The sequence below is a fragment of the Patiria miniata genome, unplaced genomic scaffold (genome assembly GCF_015706575.1).
Source record: "Patiria miniata isolate m_02_andy unplaced genomic scaffold, ASM1570657v1 HiC_scaffold_3, whole genome shotgun sequence".
NCBI lineage: Eukaryota > Metazoa > Echinodermata > Asteroidea > Valvatida > Asterinidae > Patiria > Patiria miniata.
The window spans coordinates 29091973-29117329 of NW_024037069.1; the positions used below are offsets into that span (position 1 = coordinate 29091973).

The 25357-nt window shown below is 43.0% G+C and overlaps 2 protein-coding genes across 2 annotated transcripts in view; one reads left to right on the forward strand and one right to left on the reverse strand.

Annotated features, from left to right (window-relative positions):
* Window positions 1–16662, forward strand: part of LOC119737127 (sushi, von Willebrand factor type A, EGF and pentraxin domain-containing protein 1-like) — a 44184-nt gene extending 27522 nt beyond the window's left edge. Inside the window, exons 22-32 of the mRNA XM_038211231.1 lie at window positions 151–308; window positions 427–637; window positions 1549–1721; window positions 3063–3308; window positions 4672–4851; window positions 6068–6241; window positions 6882–8609; window positions 9637–9924; window positions 10764–13355; window positions 14620–14748; window positions 16249–16662. Of these exons, the coding sequence (XP_038067159.1) occupies window positions 151–308; window positions 427–637; window positions 1549–1721; window positions 3063–3308; window positions 4672–4851; window positions 6068–6241; window positions 6882–8609; window positions 9637–9924; window positions 10764–13355; window positions 14620–14748; window positions 16249–16313 (5944 nt within the window). The 3' untranslated portion in view covers window positions 16314–16662. The remainder of the gene's footprint in view (window positions 1–150; window positions 309–426; window positions 638–1548; window positions 1722–3062; window positions 3309–4671; window positions 4852–6067; window positions 6242–6881; window positions 8610–9636; window positions 9925–10763; window positions 13356–14619; window positions 14749–16248) is intronic.
* Window positions 16663–19184: 2522 nt separating this feature from the next.
* On the reverse strand, window positions 19185–24242 carry LOC119737128 (NADH-cytochrome b5 reductase-like). The gene is made up of 6 exons (XM_038211232.1): window positions 23881–24242; window positions 23360–23514; window positions 22251–22338; window positions 21446–21550; window positions 20716–20919; window positions 19185–19997 (listed from the first exon to the last, which is right to left on the reverse strand). The coding sequence occupies exons 1-6, from the start codon at window positions 24091–24093 to the stop codon at window positions 19797–19799; spliced, it is 966 nt and encodes a 321-aa protein (XP_038067160.1). The 5' UTR covers window positions 24094–24242; the 3' UTR covers window positions 19185–19796.
* Window positions 24243–25357: the final 1115 nt, after the last annotated feature.

The following is a 25357-nucleotide window of genomic DNA, read 5'->3' on the forward strand; positions in this document are numbered from 1 at the left end:
GACATTTTTCAGACTTTTGACAGAAATCAGATTTTTTGAATCGGAGAGAAAGACATCACTATAGAAAGAAATGCATCTCTCAGACCTTTCATCCAATTTTCAGACTTTTAATTGTTAATTGACAATCTCATCCGTGTTATTTTTGTTTAGATGTGAATGCAAGTCTGGTTTTAACGGCGTCCACTGTGAGACAGACATTGATGAGTGTGTGTCATCGCCTTGCCAGTTTAACGGTACCTGTCAAGACGATGTTAACGGCTATCAATGCAATTGCCAGCACGGCTACACTGGTGACATGTGCGAAATAGGTGAGAACAAAGACCAACCGATTTGGAGGATTTTGAACACAAGTCTTTTCAATACGAACTTATAAAATAAAGTTGCTATGTATTCACAGAGGAAGTGTGATTATTTGTTAACACTCAGAATTACCGTGGGATTTCAACCTGTTGTTTGAGCACCTGAGCACCACGGACTATGTCATGATAGACCGTGCCTTACCAGATCTAACGGAGGTGACTGTTGCCTTCTGGATGCGATCTGAAGACACTAACTACGGCTCCCCGTTCTCGTACGGAGCTGTGGACGGATACGGCAACCAGCTAAGCAATGCGTTTACGTTCATGGACTACAGCGGGTCAGTAATGTAGCAATTAAATTGCATTTGCATTATCCCAAAAAGTAACTACCAAATTATTATCAAAAAGCTTACTTGGATTTAAAGATCGTACTGATACTTAACACCCTGTGAATTTTTTTTAGTGGCTTGCTGTCTTTTAGGCCAAAAAAAAAATAACTCGGTCTCTGGTCAGCGCGCGCGTCGATTTTAATCATGCGCGTCGATCTTTTTTTTTCTCCAAAATGTTCCGCGATAGCTCCAACAGCGCCCTCTATTTCCGCACCTCCTCAATTTTTTTTACCAAAGAGCACCAAGGAATGGGAAATTGCACCAAGGCAAATGATCAAAAGCACCAAGACAAATTATGGAGGACACCAATGTACATGAGGACACCAAAAAAGCAAAATAGTACCCACCTTGTCTGTACAATCCAAGCTTGAAGAAAAAAAAAAAAAAGCCGCGTGGCCGCGTCAATTCCGGAACTTTGGTCTGACCAGAGACCGAATTTTTTTTTTTTTGGCCTTAGAAGAAATCAAGAACGGTAGGGGATTTCCAATAATCAATTAATTGACTGATTTATTGAAAATGTAAAGAGTGCTATGAACAAAACTGTGTTTCGCGATCAAAAGGTTGTGCATGGTTTTTCTCGAACAGTGTGATATCCACCAAGTTGAAACTTCAACAGGTTAGGTTTTGAAATTTGGCTTTGGATTTTGAGTGGTATTATTACTGGAACAAAATGCTTGAAAAGCAAATGGTCCCTGGTAGACCAACATCCCCAGTACACCGACATCCCCAGTAGACTAACATCCCTCTTCGACCCAAATCCGCAGTATTTAGACTGACACCCTAATTGAATGACGTGCCTCTTTTCACATTTTATCCCCTTACAAAAATGTTTTGACCTATCCTCACTTGTTCCTTGACAGCTTTGTTCTATACGTCAACGACTCGAGACACGTCTCGGACGTGACTGCCAACGACGGCGTGTGGCACCACGTTGCAGTCACATGGTCCAGCATTGACGGAGAGTGGGTCATCTACAAAGACGGGGATGTGGTGGATTGGGGGGAGGGGCTTGCTGAGGGGGCTGTCATTCCAGGTAAGAAAAGGGTCTGGTTGCCATAAAGACGATGAATCCTTATGCAGTTGTTTGATATTTTGTATCCAGCACATGCTTAGAATTGTAAAATTCTTCAAACATCACTGCATATCTGAAAACAGAAAAGTTGGCTACAGTCACAAAAATGAGAAAACAAACATAAGGCCAAAACAAAAAATAGTCGGTCTCTGGTCAGACCGAAGTTCCGGAATTGATGCGGCGACGCGGTTTTTTTTGGGTTTTTTTTTGGTGGCTTTTTTTTTTTTCAAGCTTGTATTGTACAGACAAGGTTGGTAATATTTTGCTTTTTTGTGTCCTCATTATACATTGGTGTCCTCCATAATTTGCCTTGGTGCCCTTTATCATTTGCCTTGGTGCAATTTCCCCATTCCTTGGTGCTCCTTGGTACAAAAATTTGAGGAGGCGCGGCAATAGAGGGCGCTGTTGTAGCTGCCATGTTAATTTGAAAAAAAAAAAGGTTGACGTGCATGATTAAAATCGACGCGCGCGCTGACCAGAGACCGAGTTTTTTTTGTTGTTTTTTTGCCTAAGAGTGTTAATTCAACAAACTGCTTATAAAGGGACCTATGAACTAGTCCAAATTTGACATTGCTAAAAAAAAAAAAATCTCCATTACTGTGATAGGCCTACTCCAGTATTTGTTTGCATATTGTGCATCAGAGTTATACCAAATATACACAACCCTGATGTAAGATTCTTGCAATAAACGTGTTGTTGTTTGCTATCTTTACTTAAGAATTATTTGTGCAATGTATTGTGGTCCTCTCAATTTTAACTATATTGTATGGGTTTATTTTTAGTGAGTTATAGTGATCTGTGTATATTGTGCTATATATTGGTTTAGTGGTTTGTATAATGTCATTGTTTACAAATGCAAGTGGAAGCTGAATCTCTATACTTTTTAGTGTGGATAATAAACTTGAATTTGAATTAGAGTGCAGAGAAGAGAATCAAATTGGACGTCACGAAAAAAAATCACATCGGAATTGGCTTGGGTTGAAATGTGCTGAACTTTTTGTCAATTCACAGTACGAAAACTTGCTGGACATCACATAATCGTATTTGGGTCATTTTATAATTTTAGGGTCCAAAGACCGTAAGAATGACTTTAGACATTTCTTTTAATTTGTTGGGTAGGTAGTTTGCTATTCATAATCGCTCTTGGAGGACAGCTGCATTAAGGAGGGTATCATAGTTATAAAATCATCGATGACAGATGTAACAGGGACAGAGAAAAAAGTGGACCCCAAATTCATAGAATGATCTTGTTTCCTGTCAGCTATAGTATAAACCATCATTATTTTCTCCCTGGTCGTGCAGGCGGTGGGGTGTTCGTCCTGGGCCAGGAGCAAGATTCCATCGGCGGCGACTTTGCCAGCTCCGAAGCCTTCGTCGGCGAGTTGACCCTCCTGCACGTCTGGGCCCGCGTGCTGAGCAGCCGGGAGATCGCCGGCCTGCTGCGGGACTGCCACAGACCTGACCTAGAGGGCGCTGTGCTGGCCTGGCCCGACGTACTGCTGAACATCTACGGAGAGGTTCGACAGGTGAAAAACGACTTCTGCAAGGGTGAGAGATCGCGTTTTACTTTTCTTTAAGGAATTCTAATATAAGATGGAATGTTGCATCTGGGTGATATAAATCAAATTAGGTTTTTGCCCTTCACCGACGTTTAAACACTGTATACTCAGTGTGTTACCTCCCGAGTGAAAGTTGGAAAAAGCACTCGGGTGGGACTCCAACCCACGACCTCCTGCTTTCTAGTGCAGATGTCTTACCACTCAAACACCGAGCTAACGGGATCGGTTGGCTGGTTCGAATCTGATGTACATAGCAGCGAGTACCGCATAAACTAATATAAGATGGAATTTTGCGTCGGGGTGATATAAATCAAATTAGGTTTTTGCCCTTCACCGACGTTTAAACACTGTATACTCAGTGTGTTACCTCCCGAGTGAAAGTTGGAAAAAAAAAAAAAAAAAAAACTTTCACTCAGGAGGTAACACACTGAGTATACGGTGTTTAAATGTCGGTGAAGGGCAAAAACCTAATTTGATTTAAGGAATTCTGCTCAGTCATTGGCACTCATACTAATCATAACTGTCCTGTTTGCAAGAACTTTTGCCAAAAAAAGTGTCGTGCCATTTTCTCTTTAGTTGTCTCGTGTGATACAGAGCCATTTTCGAGTGACCTTTTGCCTTTTGTCATTAAAATTTGAATATATCATCTGGTACACTGACTTATTCGTGTCGTTGATCGTTGAATGCATTTTAGCATTGATTTCACCAGACTAAAGACTGCAATGGTGTATGACATGATTTGGAGCAAACTTTTGTAATATTCACAAAAGAAATGCCAATCTTTGACATATTGTTAAAAATGGGTTGGAGTTCCATAAGGATGTCGGACCAATCCATAGCCAGAGGTTGTTGAAGTAAGGTTTGGCCCAAACCATGTGATACAGCAACACTTTATTTAGTGGAGAGAATTTGAGTTTAATCAATAAAGTATTATAAAACAAATCCCTGGACAATACAATCCCGGCCAAAACGGTTGGGACACTTCCTGAGCCTGCCACGGTCACCCACTCCCCCGCTCCCCCGGTCAATGTTGTTCTCTCCAGCTGATGGAGCACACACCGCGCAATGAGAGACAACATTGAACGGGGGCCGGGGGGTGGGGGCCCAGAGAGATTTGGCCAGGATTGTAGACATTTTGAAATATATTGCACAAGCAGTTTAATGCACAGCAGATTTTATCTCTGTGCATGACATGTTCCAGTAAATTTGACCACATTGAAATTACTTCTTCATTTTTAACGTCATCCATTATACTAATTGTACTGAGTTCAAAATGACATATGAATGAAAACCTTATATAACCTTATGAATATTTACAAGGTCTCGTAATCGCTTCTGTTCTGTGTTTTTAGGATGCTACGCCCCGTTCCATCCCAAGAACGGTTACTACACGGGGTACCAGACCGGCTCCCAACACAACGTGGTGTATTATGAATGCGAGTCTGGCTTTGAAGTGGACAGCAGAATGTACAATTATTCCACATGTCAGATCTCGGGAGACTGGATGCCATACGAACCTCCCATATGCCGACGTATGTATCAGTATTCAGCACATATTTCTTCATTGTTATAACCCCTTCACACGTACCATTCAAGTTTGAAAATATGATTCATTGTGTCATTGTTGCATAATTTCCTTCTATGCATTGATTATGGGGATGGTCTATATGAGTTACCTATTGACTGGTAGTGAGGTCATTAGTAAACATCTATACACCATGAGGGACTGTGGGGGGCCCTGAGGGGGCATAAACAGGCACTAGTGACCAAACAAATGCAAATCAATGTTTGTTTTATAACACATTTACAGTACACGAAGCTGCCAGTTTTGTGTGTTGTGATATGGGCCTTGATATAACACAGGATGCTGTAAAGGCCAGTTCGTACTCACAAAAGTTTAACAGACTTCAACTCAAATTTAGCAACAAGTGTTTCCTTAGGTCAATTCACGTAGCATTCACGTGAAGTATAAACCGGTCTTAACCTGTCAAAAGTTGTTGAGTATAGTGCCTACAAACTGAAGACTGTAATAAAAATATTAATAAGTATTACCCTGGATTGGACATTTGGGAGACATCCCCATAGACTTTTGCACAACATTTTTCTAACTTAAATGTGCCCTATCCCAATATTCCCTTGTCCTTTTTCCACGAATTTCGGTATGTTAACTAATTAGACCACGAGCAACAAATATAACCAAATTCCGACAGTAAAATTGTGCCTGTAAAAGGGGGCTGTGACATTAGGGAGGCATGAAAATGTCTCCCTATAATGAAAGATGTCTCTCACCGTTCGAAGAAATTACGATACCGTGTCTCCTTAATGGTACCATTACTCGTATAATAATAATAATAATAAACCGTGCTGATAAAGCACATTTCACAATAGGTCCCAATGCGCTGTACAAGAAACGTTATTAACCCTGATCATTGGGCCATTGAAACATTCCAAAGACCATCTCAGCTCCCTGGGGAGTGTACAGCTCCATGCTGCCATTTCGGCACAAAGCAGCTAGAATCAATCACAATAACCATCTCTGCCCTCACAGGTACCCATTTACTCCTGGGTGGAGAGAAGCAATGAGTTACAAAGTGCCTTTCCCAAGGGCACATGCACCATAGCCCCAGGCTGGACTCGAACCCGCAGACCACGAATTCAATGCTTGACCACGAGGCCACGGCACTGCACTGTACTATGTAAAACAAATTTAAAGAACATCTTTTTTTTTAATCACTCTATTGATTGCAGGCATATTGTGTCGGTTTCCGGACCTAATTGAAAATGGTGAGATCGTTGGTACAAAATCCTCGTACGAGTCCCAGATAAGCTATATATGCCGTGACGGATACACTTTAATCGGACCTGCCGTCCGTGAGTGTCTGGAAACCAGGGAATGGAGTGGGTACCAGCCACGCTGCGAAGGTGAGACATAATTCTTTTCTTTTTAAAACCTTTAAAAAAAAATTGAGTCTGGCAGTGTTCTAGTCAAGTCCGTCTCAAGTCCTTGCAACTCCATCACCAGTCAATCACAATTCCTCCAGTCCCAAAAGCCACTATCTATTCAAATGAACTATTATACCCATATGACACATATAAAGACGGTATAAAAATAAACCAAAAAACTCATACGATTTAACCATAGATCTGCATTACAATGGATAAAAGGACTTGAAAGTAGCACACTTGTTAATCAAGTCTAGTCCTTGACACACTGCCAAGTGTGCTTTCACACAAAAACGATCGAATAATAAGTTATCTCAAGATTAACCTCCCCGCCATACCCCCGGATACTTTTTCATGGAGCACATCAAGACAATTTTGACGGGTGGTGAACCAGTGATGGACTTGTCTACAACATTGGAAATTGGCCCAGTAGCTAGGGCTTGTGCCTCATGATCAGTGGGTCAGGGGCTCAAAGATAGGTGTTGACATATTGTGTCCTTGGGCAAGCCACTTCACCACAACTGGCCTCACTGCATGGACTTGCATTCCAACCAAGGGGGAATTAAACAACCTTCTCATTTGTTAAAATATTTAGCAATTTCTTTTCATTTATTTGCAGTTGTTTTATGTGGCAGTGTCCCCGAGATTCCAAATTCAGACTATTTCAATTACGAAGGAGGATCTGACGTTTCCTCCCAGGCAGTAGTGTACCGCTGCAGAGACGGTTACCAGCTTCAGGGTCAGGGTATCGTCACCTGCGGCCCGGACGGAGAGTGGAGCCAACTCCCAGAATGCCTTGCCATCATTTGCAGCCAACCGGAACGGAGCCCGCATTCCTCTTTCACACTGTCGAGGGGCTACGTGCTCGGAGACCAAGTGACGTATACCTGTTATGCAGGGTACCAGTTGATCGGTAACGCCACAAGGACGTGTCTACCGGATGCTTCGTGGTCGGACACCAGTCCTAAATGTGTGCCCATTCAGTGCGGAGCACCGCCTAATATAACATTTGCGACGTACAGTTTGACCGGGCTTACGCTCGGAAGCGTTGCCCAGTACTCGTGCCTGGAAGGCTACCAAATGCATGGCACCGGTTCCCTGCAGTGTGTTGAAAACCTCAAGTGGGTAGGGGAATATTTAGCGTGTCTACCCAAGCCCTGTCCGGATATCGAACGACCTTCTCACGGTGATCTAATCGGAGATTTGTTCCAGTACGGAGAAACTGTGACGTTCACATGTAATGCGGGATACCAGTTGGACGGACCAAGTACCACATTAGAATGCCTTGCAAGTGGATTTTGGAATGATAGCTTACCAGTTTGCGAGCCTGTTCTATGCGGGCTCCCTGACAAGATACCAAATGGCTATTACAACGGGGAACACTTCGAGTTTGGGGGAGTTGTCGAATATCGCTGTCAACTTGGCTTTAATCTGATTGGCCAGCTTGTGCGGTCATGTGACACGGACGGCCAATGGAATGGATCCGCCCCTCATTGTGAGCGAGTCACATGTGATTCTCCTCCCACGATTCAAAATGCAGATTTAGTTTCAAAAGATCAGGATGTGTATTATTACCCAAGTAATGTTACCTTCCAATGTCGCGCCGGATACACGCTTCAAGACGGTAGGGGTACACTATCGTGTGGTTTGAACGGTACCTGGCAAGGCGAACAAGAAATGTGTGAAACCGTGACCTGTATGCGCCTTGGGGGGCTTCTCAACGGCAGGCTTGTACGGACTGGGCACAACTTTGAGGACACGGCGACGTACTTATGCCACGAGGGGTTTTACTTGGTTGGGAATTTGACCCGTGTTTGCCAGGCCGAAGGCCAGTGGTCCGGCGTGGACTCGCGTTGCCTGCCGATCTCATGCCCGCGACTTCCCGACGTAGCCCACGCGAAATTCACCGTCAAGGCTCGGAACGAGTCTTTCGCAGACGGATCCCATCCGTACAGAACTAAGGTACGCTATCGGTGCGACCCCGGGTACCAGTTAGACGGGGACCAGGAGCTCCGCTGCGCCGTCAGTGGCGAGTGGTCAGCTGCGCTGCCCTCCTGCCAGCCAATCGGATGCCACGATTTGCCGATTCCGTCTCACGGAGCAATAAACGGGGACGATCAAACCTACAACAAGTCTGTTACCTACACCTGTGAGACCGGATACCGGCTACTTGGGAAACCAGTCAGGACCTGTCTGGCTGATGGTACGTGGAGCGGGGATTTCCCTATATGCAAGATGGTCATCTGCGGTGAACCACCAAGACCGGAGAACGGTAGATTTACAGGGCACAATTTCTTGTACAGGGGCGTTGCTGATTACTGGTGCAACCAGGGATACATTCTAAATGGTGAGTGTGGACAAAACTTCATATATTAATTAACCTTTCAAATTTTAATTTTAAACTACCCTATAAATTCAAGCTAAGAAAAACCTTGATTGGAAGTATTTCAATTTATTCTGGACCACAGAACCGAGTCTCAAATTATTTTGAATGAGCCTTGTGACCCCAACTAGCACAAAGATTGTGCTAGTAATTTTACTTTGGTGTAAGGCTTTGGAGGATTAAACAAATTAAAGTTTTCAGAAACAACTAATGGAAAGATGGGATAATTTTAGGCAATCATTTGAAAATTGAGGAACGATGCTTTAGTTTGATGTGCACAAAGTGCGCACCATATGCAAAATGTAACTGTCTTCTGAAACTAGGCAACTAAAAACAACTGAAAAAAATCTTCCCTCTATGTGAACTCTTCGTCAGTTTCGCCAATTTCAGGACGTCACATTTTGAATGTTGTGAGCAAGTCCAAGAAAAGGTCCCCTTTTTGTCCCATACATAATGTCACATTTCCTTTAATTACATAACATGCATAAACGTCGCTAAGACTAATAACATGAACATTATTGAGGGTATTCTCCTTGCAGATGCCCAACAGTAGAATAAAAAACACAGGAAATCTGTGAATATCTTAGAGGGTTAAACATCGGTTACGTATGGACATGGCGTTCGTGAATTCTTGGACTTGTCCTTAATCAGGCCATGTCTGCACACCAAACGTATAAATGTATCGCTCGCTGCATTGCCACTCAATTTTATGGTACAATTCTTGGTTCTCGGTTGGTTCTTCTCCTAAATACTCCACATGGGAGTTTTAACAGGAGGCCAGAAACACCGGGGCGACCCCTTCTCTTAGTGATAAGTGTCACTGTGTTCTTTTATGTGCGGTGCATAACACAACACACAGGACCTACGGCTTTACGTCCCATCCGAAGCAATAATGGTTAAGTGCCTTGCTTAAAGGCACAAGTGAGACACAGTTATTGTGACGTCATGAAAATGCCTTCTCTAGATGATCATTGCTAATATTTCATTTCAGGAACATCCACCACATCATGCCTATCCACCGGTCTCTGGAGTTCACCTCCGCCGCTGTGCCAACCAATTGACTGTGGACCACCACCGGCCATCGTCAACACCACACACACGGTAAACTCCACCCTGTTTGGTTCCCTGGCTTACTACGCATGCCAGGAAGGGTACAGGTTGGATGGGAGCCCGACTCTAGAGTGCCGATGGAACGGGGAGTGGATGGGCGGGGCCTCCATCCGATGTACACCAATGATTTGCAATGACCCGCCTCCAATGGAATTTGGATTTACAAAGGGTAAAATACTTGGATCAATTTTTTAAATTATTGATTGCATTTTTTGAATGCCTGTGGACGATTGCAGGCCATGCTTCATAATTTGTAGATTAAGTGGTCCTTGCAAATGTGTACTTTCCACAAGTTCATTAGAAATTAACAGAACATAAGAGCTTGCTTTTCGTTTTAGCTACCGTCCGTTTCCTTTGGTCAGAAAATCCCCTGTTGAAGAAAATTTGTTTAAAAAATATTGTTTGAAAGGGGTAATGTCCTGTTTGTCACCAAAATGCTTTTTCGACTTGAAAACCTATAGATGTGAATAAGCAAGAAATTGTAATTGCTGAAAAAAATTGAAGTCAATAAAACAAATTCAGAAATCACAACTTTACGTATCCGTTTGACACTTAAAACTGAATGTTCTTGACATATGTGATTTTGGCAATGCTTGGTATTGAGAAACACAAAATTTTATAAGTCTTGTCAATCTTCTCTGTTTCTGGGTCATAGCTACAACCTGTCACATTAAAATAGTTTATGCGGTACCCGCTGTTATGTACATCAGATTCGAACCAGCCAACCGATCCCTTTAGCTCGGTGGTCGAGTGGTAAGACATCTGCACTAGAAAGCAGGAGGTCGTGGGTTTTAGTCCCACCCGAGTGATTTTTTCCAACTTTCACTCGGGAGGTAACACACTGAGTATACAGTGTTTGAACGTCGGTGAAGGGCAAAAGCTAATTTGATAAACCTGTCACACTTTGATGAAAAAATTGCATGCACAACCAAAAGCAGATAACCGTCCTTTTATTTTATCTTGGGTAATTAATTGAATTTATTGACTCTTTTGTGACCTTTTCTGTAGATATGGATTACTACGTCGGCGACACAGCTGAGTACGCTTGCATCGAGGGCGCTCTTTTACATGGCAACGGTCTCGTGACATGCCTGCCGAATCGTACATGGAGTCGGCCAACCGGCGTCTGTAGGATAATCACATGCCCGGAGCTCGTAGCGCCTAGTCATGGAGCTGTGTTCTCCCCACTAATAACAAACGGCAGTGTGGCAGTTTACACATGCGACGAAGGTTACGTCATAAACGGGACATCAAACTTAACGTGCACAGAAAGCAGCACGTGGAATCACTCACCACCAGAGTGCAGGCCAGTGACGTGTCCAGTGCCGTCAATCCAAAACGGCACAGCTGCGTTTTCCGGACACCAGTACTTAGACAAGGTGTCCTATAACTGCGACAGGGGATTTCGGCTTGAGGGCGACACGGAGCAGAACTGCCTGGCTAATGCGACATGGAGCGGTGAGACGCCACTTTGCAAGTTAATATCTTGTGGGGTTCCTGATTCGACTGAGAATGGGTTTGTGACAGAGACGGAGATTTTTTACGAAGGAGAGGTGACGTATACTTGCCGTGCTGGATACCAGTTACAGGGGACACCCACACGTTCCTGTTTGAGCAGCGGGATTTTGAGTGGCGAGACACCAGTGTGTGAAGTCATTACCTGCGCTGCGCTTCCGAAGATAAAAAATGCTGTGCCATCTGGTAGTAATTCAACTTACGGCAGTCTGGTGTCCTATCTCTGCCTGGAGGGATTCTATGCTGAGGACAATATAACTCTGGAATGCCTGGCCAATGGCTCATGGAGCCGGACTGACTCAGAGTGTCTTCCAGTGTCGTGTGGCAGCCCGAGTGAAATTGAAAGTGGGGATATTTCTCAAAACAATGGAACCACTTTTGGGAGTGTAGTTTCATACCACTGTCGAGAAGGCCACGTCATGGAAGGGACCTCTTCTGTCGCGTGCCAAGCTAACGGTCAGTGGGGGAAAGTGCAGCCAGTTTGTAAGCCTGTGGTGTGTGGACCTCCGCCCAGAGTTGAAAATGGGGACGTGACGTCAACTTCCCAGAGCTACCTCTCAAGTGCTGTGTACGCTTGTCAAATTGGATACATACTGATTGGCCCTGACACTGCAACCTGCTTGAGTAATGGTTCATGGAGCTATGGCGAGATAAGATGTGAGCCGATATCATGTGACCGACCTGAGCCAATCAGTCATGGTCGTTGGGCTGCCAGTAGCTTTGCACTGGGAGAAAGGCTGTCATATATGTGCGACTTGGGTCACGATCTTGTGGGAAGGTCAGAACGTACTTGTACGGTGACTGGTGACTGGAGCGGGGAACCACCCATCTGTCGACCAATCAAATGTCCGACTCCTCCCGAGTTGACCAATGGTGTTGTCCTTTCTGCGGGAAACCTGCAGTATCAGAGCAAGGTGCTGTATGGATGCGACGTCGGTTATGTGCCGTCTACCAGCGAGCTTTCTAGGACGTGCCAAGCCGATGGTACATGGAGTGTTTCAGATCTAGCTTGCTTGCCAATCTCGTGCGGTCCACCCCCTCATGTGGACAACACATTTGTCCCACGGCCACCCAGTCTTACGTACAATACTTCCATCGTATACCACTGCGGTAGTGGGTACCAGCCACAAGGATTACCGGTTGTGACATGCCTTGCGGACGGATCGTGGAGCATCCCACAGTTCCAATGTAACCCAATCAATTGCGGCAACCTTGGTGAAATTGAAAATGGTAAAGTCGGTACTGCGAAGACGACCTTCAACTCCCTGGCTGTGTACAGCTGCGATGAAGGCTACACACTCCATGGGCCTGGTGCACGCCGCTGTCTTGCCCAGCGAGCGTGGAGTGACACGGCACCAACCTGCAAACCGGTACCATGCGGCATGCCACCGAGTATCCGCAACGCAGTGCACATCAACACCGACATCTCGCTCACCGTGGCAGATCATGTGTTTGGTGCCGTCGCTCAGTACACCTGCGTGGAAGGCTACAAGATGGCTTCCAGCGACACCCTCGTCTGTCAATCTAGCGGGACTTGGAACACCACCAACATGTCCTGCGAGATCAGGCACTGTCCTCCACCCACGGCAATCGACAACGGACAAGCCATCGGAGACACCCACACGTTCCGCTCGACTGTCCACTACACCTGCGACGCCGGCTATGAAATCACCGGCAGCGCAAACCTCACCTGTCTCGCCGACGAAACCTGGCATCCGTCTACCCCGAACTGCACTCACATCTCCTGCCCCGAAATCATCGCCTCGCCCGATACTACGATATCCGGTAATGGCCACAGATACCAAGATACTCTTGCCTTCCGCTGCAAGAACGACTTACAACTTCACGGCGCGCGGCAGCTCAGATGCACGGCGGACGGAACCTGGGATCAGCCCCTCCCCACCTGCGCGCCCAGGTCATGCAGCTGGCCAGTGAAAATAGACAACGGGGTTGTGTTTGGTCATCGGTATCAGCCGGGAGACACAATCAGCTACCGCTGCTTCAGTGGGTATCTCCTAGACGGTCCCAGCAGCAGGAAATGCCTGCCAGACTACAGATGGAACGGCAGAGATCCTAAATGTGTCAGTAAGTACATATCTTCAGTTTTAAAATTTAAATTTGATATTAAAATAGAAAATAATCTTATTGCAACCTCATCGTAGAAGAACAAGAAGAGTTTCAGGTTGCCCATTAAACTTTCATCTATTTCAAGTATAAAATGGAGCCATGCCGTCAAATTGTCCAATACAGTGGAACGTCACTATACCGTACACCGCTATACCAAACATTCGGCTATCCTGAACATCATCCTTACTCCTGATTTTCATGTACAAAATGTACTGAACATTGTTGTTGAAAAATGTCAACAGATGAGCGACAAGTGGCTTTTATTTCTCCAAGGAATAGAAGGGGAGAGCCACCCAATGCTCTAGGTAGTAAGCTCAAAAACTGTGTAACATCAATAGTCGGCACATGTTCAAAGTCATCTTTCAGTAACTACCAGGGCGTGCAGGGTGAAGTTGTGAAGGGCGCTTTTTATTGAAAAGTTGAGTACCAGAGCACTGGCAGCTTAAAATCACTATACTGAACAATCACTATTACGAACAATTTCTGTGGATCCCGCGATGTTCGTTATAGCGAAGTTCCACTGTACTGTGAAACCACATGCTGCACATGATTCACATCAGATATTCAGTGTACCAATTTGTACACAATCTAACAATTTGAAGACAAGGAAAATGTACATTACCAATTACAGTGAATGCTCAAATATATTTTTGTTAAAATATATTCAAGTTCTGTTGTCCTTCCTGACATGATGGAATGCCTTTTTTTTACATTAGAAATGATTGTTGCTTGAACTGAGACTGGATGACATTTGATTTGACTCGAGGACTTGTACAATGTAGGGGTGCGATTGTCAATTTAAGAGAGAAAAAAATTGCAAACTGGATGAAAGGTCTGATAGGTGCATTTCTCCCCGTCTACACTGATGTCTTTCCCCCAGATTTAAAACATTTCAGAGTTAAATGTGAAGCATCTCATCTGTGAACGTGTGAGGAATTGACAACTCAGATCTGTATCTGTGTTTACAGCAAATTGAGCAAAATAATAGTAGATAATCATATAAACAAGATTTTTAAATTTAGAACTTTGTGCGGGTGTTTCAAAGCATCCTCAGCAGCGTGAATAAACAGGTTTTTAACTTAGTTTTGAATGAATTGATGGAGAGCAAGTATTGGATGTACGGATCGCTAAGGCTGTTCTTGACTTTAACCAGACGATGCCTAGACGTCTCATACTGTCACTTAGATAAGCAATTTATCTTTTTGTTTCCCATGTTTACCAGGGCTTAACTTGTCATCAGCCCTGAATCACTCCCCAGTCTGCATCTTCCCATGTCTGCACGGAGGGACCTGCATAGCTCCTTATCAATGCAACTGCCCTTACGGCTTCGCTGGCTCCAGATGTGAAACAGGTAAAGAGTATTATTCAGACAAAGTGTAACTGACACATTGATGTTCATTTTAAGTATTATTTAAACTCAAAAACAGCGAAATGGTAATGCATCTGTCTGAAACTTTTAGAGGGGGCTCTGTAGGCCAACCACAAGAGGTATATGTGTGAGGTGGCAAGCTTGGACTCCAACTTGTAAAATGGGGTTTATACTTAAGGCCCAAAAAAAAAAGTCTCCGGTTTCTGGTATGGAGCTTGCCCAAAAAGTGGTGCGGCGACGCGGCTTTTTTTTTTTTTTACCTGATTTTTTTGCTTCAAATGTCGGCTGATGACTGCAAATGGTGCCCGACTAAACTTAGTGCAAATATATGGGAGTCCAGAGAGGCCACATAAAGCTTATTCTTGACCATAACCCAATCTAAAAACACTTTTAAATTGTGCAGCAGCAGGATTCCAGTCAAACCAGTGAGTTTGGCGGTTTTGAGACATCATCTTTCTTTGAAAAAAAAACTTTTTCATTTTGCCGACGCGCATGGCTACGGCGACGCGCGCGCATACCAGAAACCGGAGACTTTTTTTTTTGGCCTAAGGGACTCATTTTTGAGAGGGCGATCCTAAATGGGTTTGTTCTTCAAGTGGGCTCCATGCACAACTACACCTTCAACGGCCGGGGGAGGAGAGTTCGGCGAGACCTAGACTGGTTCCCGGTCCATCCATTGCGGACTTTGAATGTTTCCATATTCATATGGGGGCAAAGAACTAGTCTAGAGGCGACCATCGAAAGAGACATTCGAACGTATTCGCGCGCCGACGCCGCCTGACCCTCACGCGAAGAAGCTATGGCTTAGCTTTGTGTACCTTCAGGATAAATAAGCGGTGTGTCTTGGGCCCCCCCAAAAAAGTCTCCGGTTTCTGGTATGCGTGCGCGTCTCTGTAGCCATGCGCATCGGCAAAATGAAAAAGTTTTTTTTTTCAATAAAAGATGATGTCTCAAAACCGCCAAACTCACTGGTTTGACTGGAATCCTGCTGCTGCACAATTTTAACGTGTTTTTAGATGGGGTTATTATCGAAAATAAGCTTTATGTGGCCTCTCCGCACTCCCATATATTTGCACTAAGTTTAGTCGGGCACCATTTGCAGTCATCAGCCGACATTTGAAGCAAAAAAGACAGGTAAAAAAAAAAAAAAGCCGCGTCGCCGCACCACTTTTTGGGGAAGCTCCATACCAAAAACCGGAGACTTTTTTTTTTGGCCTTATCCATTTACTTTTAAAAAAGTATACAAAATGCCCTCTTTGTTGGCGCACGTAGCCCATAGAAAGCTCAGTTTTCCCCAAATACTGGAAAGGGGTGGACATGCCTTGAGTGATTGCAGCCTGTTTCCTGCCTATGAAAACATATACAATAAAGGATTGACACAAAAAAGGACAGAAAATGCGAAGAATTGCAAAGGCATCTTGAATGTGCAGAAACTTAATTTGTAAACTGAATAATTTTGTTTCATTTGATATTCTTCGACAGAACTGTGTACAAGTCGATGCATCGGAAACGCAAGGTGCACAGATAGGCATCCGGGCTGCAAGTGACCACAGTAGACCATACAACTTGAGGATTGTAATTGTAACTTATTATTCCAACGCAAGTGTAAAAAAAAAAAATCTGTTTTATTTATCTTGTAGATAAAGCATTGTTAGTGCCAGTTAACTCTTGTGTCATTATTGTTACACACACACATTAAGTGAAGAAGACTTTGAATTTGATTGCATAGTTGCGGCAAAAGCAGGTTTTCTACCCGGTTAGAGCGCTGGACTGTGCAGAAGCCGTGTTGGAATCTTGCTAATGTGAAAGGTGTTACCGGAATCTCCGTGTTGGATCAACACAAAGATTTTGGATAGTGTTAAAGCTATAGTCCATCATTTGCAGCTGTCCGAAAAGTAACTGGCGTAGTTATTGTTGAAAAACATACTTGGTTGAAAGTTTGTAAGGGGACTAAACTCCCTGTGAAATTATTCTTTCTGGCAAGCTGTCATTATGAAGTAATCAACGAAAGAAGGCCTTTCCAACGGTGCTTCATAAGAAATTTTGTTTTGTTATTCGGCGAAGCGCGCGCAAGCATTGGCACGACGCACATGCACGCGCGGCTGCTATAATTCGTCGGATCGCTGCGCAACATCGCGTAGCTGCAATCGGCTCAGCGAGAACGTGTCTCGGACGCTGAATTCAGGCACAATTCAAAACATGATTCAGCAACTTTTGATTTGAAATTGAGATCCTTGAATGCTGTTTTTCTCGGAATATACAGCTGAAGCTGAGCTGAAACTTCATTAGGTTAGTTGTTCAGTACCCTTCTTTAGATTTTGAGCACTTTTGTTGCTTCAAACGAAAAAAATGCACAAATTACAAATGATGGACTACATCTTTAAACTGTGAAAGGTCCTTATTTGTTTCACTGGAAGCAACAGCGTGTGGGTCGTAGTCAACAAAACCCAGTCTGAGGCCCTCTGAATGTTGCCTGTATTTTCATTGACCCCCCAAAAAATTGAAGAAAATAAAAATCGAACCACAAAAGCTCCAACACATGCATTTTACTTGTTCTACCATAATACATGTATTTACCAAGCATTCCTGAGTTCACTGTATATATTTGTAATTCAATTAACAAAAATCCTAGTATTTAACTCAAAAGTAGCTGTACAATACATACAATGTAATATCTCATGGACAGAAAAAAAATAAACAAGAGTTTTTTTTTTTTTTAATATGTTTGGTGTTTTTTTTAACCATATTTTAAAAGACATTTTTTTAACTACCCAATGCTCCTGAATGGAGTCTAAGTTATTTTGTCGAGTTTTTAAAATTCAATTGTCATGTTTTTTTTAACTTGTAAATCTTAAGACCGTGTACCCATTTAACCAAAGACACCGTGAAAAGTGTACCTCACCAAATGCTGATAAAAATGAAACATTCCTCTGTACATTCTTTTAAAACTTCTACGGAAAGACAGACATGGTCCTAGAAATTCTTCAACTTAAAAAAATCTCAAATATCAAAGTACCCTGTACTTTAATATTTGTTTATAAGGCCAAAAAAAAATGTCGGTCTCTGGTCAGCGCGCGCGTCGATTTTAATCATGCGCGTCAATCTTTTTTTTTTCCAAAATGTTCTGCGGTAGCTCCAATAGCTCTATTGCCGCACCTCCTCAATTTTTTTAACAAAGAGCACCAAGGAATGGGGAATTGCACCAAGGCAAATGATCGAGGGCACCAAGGCAAATTATGGAGGACACCAATGTACATGAGGACACCAAAAAAAGCAAAATAGTACCCCACCTTGTCTGTACAATCCGAGCTTGAAGAAAAAAAAAAAAGGAAAAAAAAAAAAAAAGACGCGTCCCCTTGTCAATTCTGGAACTTTGGTCTGACCAGAGACCGAAAAAAAATTTTTTTTGGTGGATTTTTTTTTTCAACAAATTGTGAAAATTCAACACATTATAGGAATAATATAAATAATAAAGGTGTATTATCATCCTTAACTGACTGCTTCTCTTGAGTGTGTGTTTTGAAGTGTCCTGCGACTTTCAGAGTGTTTTATGGAGAGCAGCAGCTGCTGCTGCATTTTAGATTAATTGGTAGGTTTCGGATCCAAACGGATACATGTACGCATATCTTTTACCATCCGTAGCAATCATCGACCACTGCCTTATCTCCTATCGTGTACGTTCCAATGTGCATATGCTTATTTATCGGTCCCAAGCAGTAAACCATTGTACAGGGCGAGTCGGAATAATCTGGACCCAAATTAAAGAAAATATTAAAAACATGTAGCAATTATTAAAACAAGTGCGAAGGAGATATGTTATAGCCTGGTATTTTGGACATAAATTGGTGAAAGTTTCATGTATATCCATTGTACCATTTTGAAGAAAAGCGCTAGCACAGAACACACGCTAAAAAACACTCTGACCACGGTTCCATGGTTCCATGGTTCAACAAATTTATTGAAATCGCGTTACTGATGTGAAGCAGTGTAATAACAAATAAAAACCTAGTCATGGTGACTGACTCACTTGAAGTTATTGACACATTTAAAAAAAGGCAAAACCAATTCCGTGTGCAGACTGGAAAATGAGCCACTTCAATAAAAATGGCATAACTCCTCACCACAGCCACTAATTTGCAAAATTCAAAAGTCCCGTGGAAGACAAGGAAATAACCATTTCATATGAACACTAACTTTTTTCTCAATATACTCTTATTTGCCACACACAAAAATGGTGAACTTGGGTCCAGATCATTCCGACTCGCCCTGTATGTGCAGTTAATCTTTCTTTTAAATGCTGACAAACGGAACTACGTTTTCAGCAGTTGGTCCTCTTCCTATCAAATCTCACAAGATTAAATTACATTATTATTATTATTTTATTATTATTTATTTTGCCTTAAAAAAAAAAACCAAAAGATCATAAAACAATAACAGTCGAGAAAATACAATACAAACACTACTAGGAAGGAACATAAATGATACAAGAAAAAAACAAATTACAGGACAAACATAAACCTGCATTGGCAAGAGTTGGCAAAACCAACAAAATTCACTATAGTCGTTGGACTTGCCAGCCCTCACGTAGGCAAGGGAAACTTGAACTTTTATGTGGAAAGAGGATGACATGTTTCCATGTTTCACACAATTTCCATGACGGGGGGGAAGCCTGGAAATAAATCCAAGAAGGCCGTATCTGTGAAATAGTCTACAGAAGGATATACTTGCACGTTATTGGGAGCCAACATGGGCTTGCATAGTCCAAGTTTAATACCTTGTTTTGAAAAATACAGCAGTGCTATAATTTAAAGGCCTAGTGAAGTGTGCACATAATGTAGACTTGTACATTTACTAGACAAATGTTTGTATTTTTTAATACCTCATACAATTCATTTTGAACCAGTGGTGTACTGCAGCAGTTTAAAATTTTAAACAGGTTTCTAAGAAAAATGTAACAAATTTCCGACAAATACACCCACTGTTTTCCAAATATTTCATTACAGATAGAAAAGGCGGACTTGAAATTTGTATCAAAATTTGAAGACGTTGCCTTTAAATTCTAGCTTCTTCAGGAAATTGAGCATGTCTTTATCAAAGGATTTTGTACCGCAAATGAGGACCTGGGTTTCCGGTTGGGGACTAGTCTCCATCTCAGCCGCCAGTGTGTCCCGCTGGATGCGGCCGTAGTGGAAACTTTCTCCGTATGAGGTAGGATGTTCTCCGGGTGTCTCCTAGCAAATTGATATAGGAAATACCAAAATTTGTGAAGTGCAACCAAGTTAAAAACTTGGTTCAATAATGTTCAAGGGGCTATTAACTCTTGGTTAAGTCATGTACTATGGAAGGTGCTGAAGCCCTTTCCATAGACGAGTGTGTTACTGGCTGGCCATGGCCAAGCAATTCAGAGGCAACTATCCACTCCGTTCACAAGTACATGTACCCCCTCACCGGCAAAGAAAGCACAGTTGGGGGTGACCGACCGACGCCATCTTGCCCGACTGCAATTTTGCCGAGGCGCGCAGCCGTAGCACTGTGTGTACATAGTACAAATCCCCTGGTGTACGTGCGTCACACACAAGGAACGGTGCGCGTCAACCAGCTGAATGTCCCGCCCATGGGACGTCGTTACTAGGTAAAAGGGCGCCCTCTAGCTCGTGATCAGAGGGTCGGCGGTTCCAATCCAGCTGCTGGCCAAATGTTGTGTCCTTGGGCAAGCCACTTCACCCCCACTTGCCTCTCTCCAACCTGGAGTATAAAAGGGTACCGGAATTTGCTGGGAGTAACCTGCGATGGACTGGCATCCCATCCAGGGGGAATAACATTATTCTCAGTTGTTTCATGCCAAGTAAACCGGGGATATATTGCCTGGTGGACATATTGGCTTATGACAGACTTCACTCAAAAAGAACAGTGAAGTTCACTGTTCTTTTTTTGTTTTACTTTACTCACCCGGCTCAGTGCGTACAAGACAGTGAAGTTCCAGTAGGCGGTCAGTTCATTCAGCGTCTCTCGCAGCAGGATGTCGCTGTAAGTCCGGCTTGAATACACCAAGCGGACGAACGTCTCATCATCTTCATTGATGACTATGTGTCGAATCACCTGGAGCATTGGGGTGATACCGGTGCCCGCTGCAAGCATCACGATACGACGATACTATCGAGGGGGAAAAATGTAATATGCACCATCTTGTTTATGCGAACAATTTCTTTTCCAAACAACATGCATTTCTGGGGGCAAGCACATATGTGATACAATCAAGCTAATTGAGTCGTTTGTAGACTCAGTCAATTTTTTTTTATTACAGATTTGAAAAGAGCACAATCTCAGCATTACTGCTGTGAAAACCCCACACTGATACCATCGTTGGTTAACAAAGTTATGGAAGTCGGAACACCAATAGATGTGATGAAGTGATGTGATGAAGTGGCCCTATTTTGGCCTGAATCTCCAAATAAAAATTCCCGACAAACGACTCATTTAGCTTGATCGCATCACATAGTTTTGGAAACATGAAAGCATTAAATTGAGAGTGTGCACACAGTAATTTTGCCCATGGGCAAGATTGCACATATTACCATAATGGTACTTATCTCAAATTTGGTGATGGTTTGAGTTATATTACTTTCACCAAACCTCATTATGACACCCTTTTCTGTAAAGAAATTTTCAAAATATTTACCTGGTTGGGTTGGTACGAGAACGTTCCATACGGTCCTCTCCATTCGATGTCATCGTCTTCCTTCCATACCGTGATGTATTGAGACATTGCACCATCATTGTAAACCTAAGCAAAAATACACAAACAAAACTGTCGAGCAAAACTAAGAGAATTCTAACCAGTTCGAGCCGGATGTATACACGCAAAGGTTTTGCGGTATTCGGAACAGATAAACACGCAGGGAGCGAGGCCGCAAATATCTGTCAGCGACCCACTCACAGCGAGCCAGGCTGGAAATATGAGTTTGCTGCCCGAGGGTATGGCTTCAACCCACCTGGCTTGAGGTCGAGTGAAAATTAAGCCCGCGCCTCGTTCAGTTCTTGTCAAAATATTCCCGGCGCGAACTGGTAACGAAAAAATTCCTCACATTCGCAGTATTCTTGATGAGAGATTTGGGGAAAGCAGACTACCCTGCAAAGAAATTTGTTGTCCTGCTTAATTTTAGCTACCCTGCTATAATTTGTACCACTTTTAACATCACTTAGTTTCGGAAAAATACTTGCATAATGATTCTCTATAATTTTAAAATATGTACAAATGTGGAGATGTTGGCACAATTATATAACAGTAAACTCAACGTGAAAGCAAAAATGTGAGCTTGACATCTTGCTTAAAGCCCAACTTCGTTCTTGGAAATGGCTCCCTTTGTAAAATCACACTATTGGCACTTCTACACAAGACTTTTGTTTTGCTTGATATGTTGCCTCGCCAATTTTTTTTATTCCAATAAAGAACAATGTGATGTGTTCTCCTTTTTATAACTTGCCTTGACAAGGACATCGAAGTGGCCCTTCATTCCCGGAGGGCTGATCGGCGTGAACTGTCTTGTGATAAATCTGCCATTCACAGGACCCCTGTGATGAAAAGAAAACAAACATTGGATGCTAACAAGAGTATGTCATGAATATTCATGATCAACATTCATTCACTAGTCATGTTTATGATGTTTTCCAATTGCAATTGCATATTTTTATTTGCCTTGGAGAGCAAATGTAATTTATATTGATAGGGTAATCAAGTTATTTCTTATCTATCTATCTAATCTAATAATTCCATCACCTTGAGGGAATTTACTAATATAAAAACGGCTTTTAGGCCCAAAAAAAAAAGTCTCCGGTTTCTGGTATGGAGCTTGCCCAAAAAGTGGTGCGGCGACGCGGCTTTTTTTTTTTTTACCCGACTTTTTTGCTTCAAATGTCGGCTGATGACTGCAAATGGTGACCGACTAAACTTAGTACAAATAGGCCTATATGAAATTGGGAGTCCAGAGAAGCCATAAATCTTATTCTCGATCATAACCCCATCTAAAAACACGTTAAAAATGTGCAGCAGCAGGATTCCAGTCAAACCAGTGAGTTTGGGGGTTTTGAGACATCATCTTTCATTGAAAAAAAAAAATTTCATTTTGCCGACGCGCATGGCTACAGCGACGCGCGCGCATACCAGAAACCGGAGACTTTTTTGGGGGGGCCTTACTGATAACTTTTTTGGTTCTTCAAAGAAAATTCTCGTAGCCATTCGCGTCGGCAAAATGAAAAAGGTTTTTTTTCAATGAAAAATGATGTCTCAAAATCGCCAAACTCACTGGCTTGACTGGAATCCTGCTGCTGCACAATTTTAACGTGTTTTCAGATGGAGTTACGATCGAGTATAAGCTCTATGTGGCCTCTCTGGACTCCCATATATTTGCACTAAGTTTAGTCGGGCACCATTTGCAGTCATCAGCCGACATTTGAAGAAAAAAACCGGTAAACAAACAAAAAAGGCACGTCGCCGCACCACTTTTTGGGCAAGCTCCATACCAGAAACCGGAGACTTTTTTTTGGCCTTAAGGCTGAAACAAAGGTGACAAGTTTCCATGCAAGTTCACTATACCGGAGAATTATGTGTTGGCCAACACCTAGATTGAGTTTGCTGTTACCGGGAAGGCGGAAGGTATAGATAGCTGTATCGTGGGTTATTTGCTTCGTAGCCTGTAGCTTGAAGGCTCTGTATTCGTCTGGACTTAGTGCATCCTGACAGCTTGTTGCCTTTGAAGAGAAGAAGCAAAAAAAAAAGGAATCACATCAGTGAATTACAAACTGCGAAGCATGAATGGTTGGTTAACGCTAACTGGGCAAGAGGCTTTTGGAAAATTTGCGGGACTAAGGTAAAGAATAAATAAAATAAATACCGAAGTCATATATACCAACAATTAGGTACTCAAGGCGCTGGAAATTATGCCTATTATTAGAGACAGGTGTAAGCAGTGCATGTCAACATTTGGCCCTCATTATAATGCCAAATTACAGTGTCTAACACCACCTTTCAGTAAGTAATATCAGTAAGTCATCACAATTTATTGAAATTTTACATTCTTTTTGGAAAAAAAATCATCTTGTAACAAATTTAATGACCTGTTGCTTATTTTCCATTGGCTCTCGATGCTCCGTCTGTGCCCCTCCTTCGTGGCACCTATCACATGACCTCCTCCACGTCGCAAGCTCCGTGTCATGCAAGTCCAACACACAGGGGCTGCATCCTGTGCCACAGCAATCGCTGGCCAGTGGCTCGGTGGGTTTCTGGGCCATGCACGCCTCGCAATCCACAGGTTCCTCATCACCAGACATGCTTCAGATTCGGTAAGCGAAAAAAGGGCTGTTAATTCGCTGACAATTTAGGGCTTCTCCTAAACTGTCATTGTGGGAAAGAAAAGGTCCTCAGTATTTCACCAACCAAGTTTGAAGCTTCAATTAATTTTTTAAAGGAGACTTTTCTTCAATATTTGGCAGTGGCTTGCACATGAGAGGGAAGTCAAGTGATTTCAAAATGAGGCTAAAGGCTAGACTTCTACATGTCCATCCATGGTCCAACTGTTTGACAAGACTGACTTCTTCATTCATTGTCATTTAGTCAGGTGCCTATCTATGGAGAAATGTGTAGAAATAGTGACCTACTACCCAACATCCTAGATATTTCTTTTGGCACAGTCAGCTGACAGTTGATAGATGCAGTACTGAAGAGTTGTTGGACTGGTTGTTTCAGATGCCAGTCAATTTTCTTGTATTGCATGTTTTCAATACCTTAAGTTTTGGGACTCTCATACACAGTACTGAATGAGAGTCCCAAATTTTCGGACTAGGCTTCAGCCCTTACTAGCTTTGCATCTAACTTTCACAAACTTCCAATGCCCTTCACCGAGTACGAATACATGTGTCCTTGTATTTGAAGCATTTGCTAAGCATTCCAATTTAGCTCTGCTCTGGCCCAGGTCTCCGTAACGTAGGGAGGTAAGGGGGTCCACCTGGGCTAGCTTGGCTCTATCTTTGGCAATCCTGCAAGATCTTCTTCAACAACCTTTCTAGTGGATTTTGAAGGAATCAGGAGGGTTAGGGTCAATCAAACAGTATCTTAATTCAGGTCGGAATTCCTGAGGTGTCTCCACAGTTCCATGTCTCCGAAGTTCCATGGGTTTCTGAGTTCCATGGGTTTCTGAGTTTTAGCCTTGCGTAGATTTGGAGGTATTCGTTGTTGGAGATTCCTGCTTGACCGGCACTGCCTTAGGCCGACTGTTCTTCTGGTCCATGCCCAGCATCAGGCATGTCCACCACGACATGCCTTCCTTCACGACACGCTTCTGGGATTCGTCGTCTGAAGCCAGTTTTCTCTTCCTGGAATCTGTGCGACAAAAAATGAGACACAACTTATATCAGCCGTGCAGTATTCTTTGCACACTTCAGTCATGGACTTTGCTCTGGTTCGCATCATTTCTCACATCATGATTTATGACTTCATGCATTATGTAAACAATAGGTATTGTTAATGTCCCCTAACGTGGTGTGGCCCCTAACGTTGCGCCCTTTCATATTTTTTTTTGCGTCTAGTGGCAGGCTA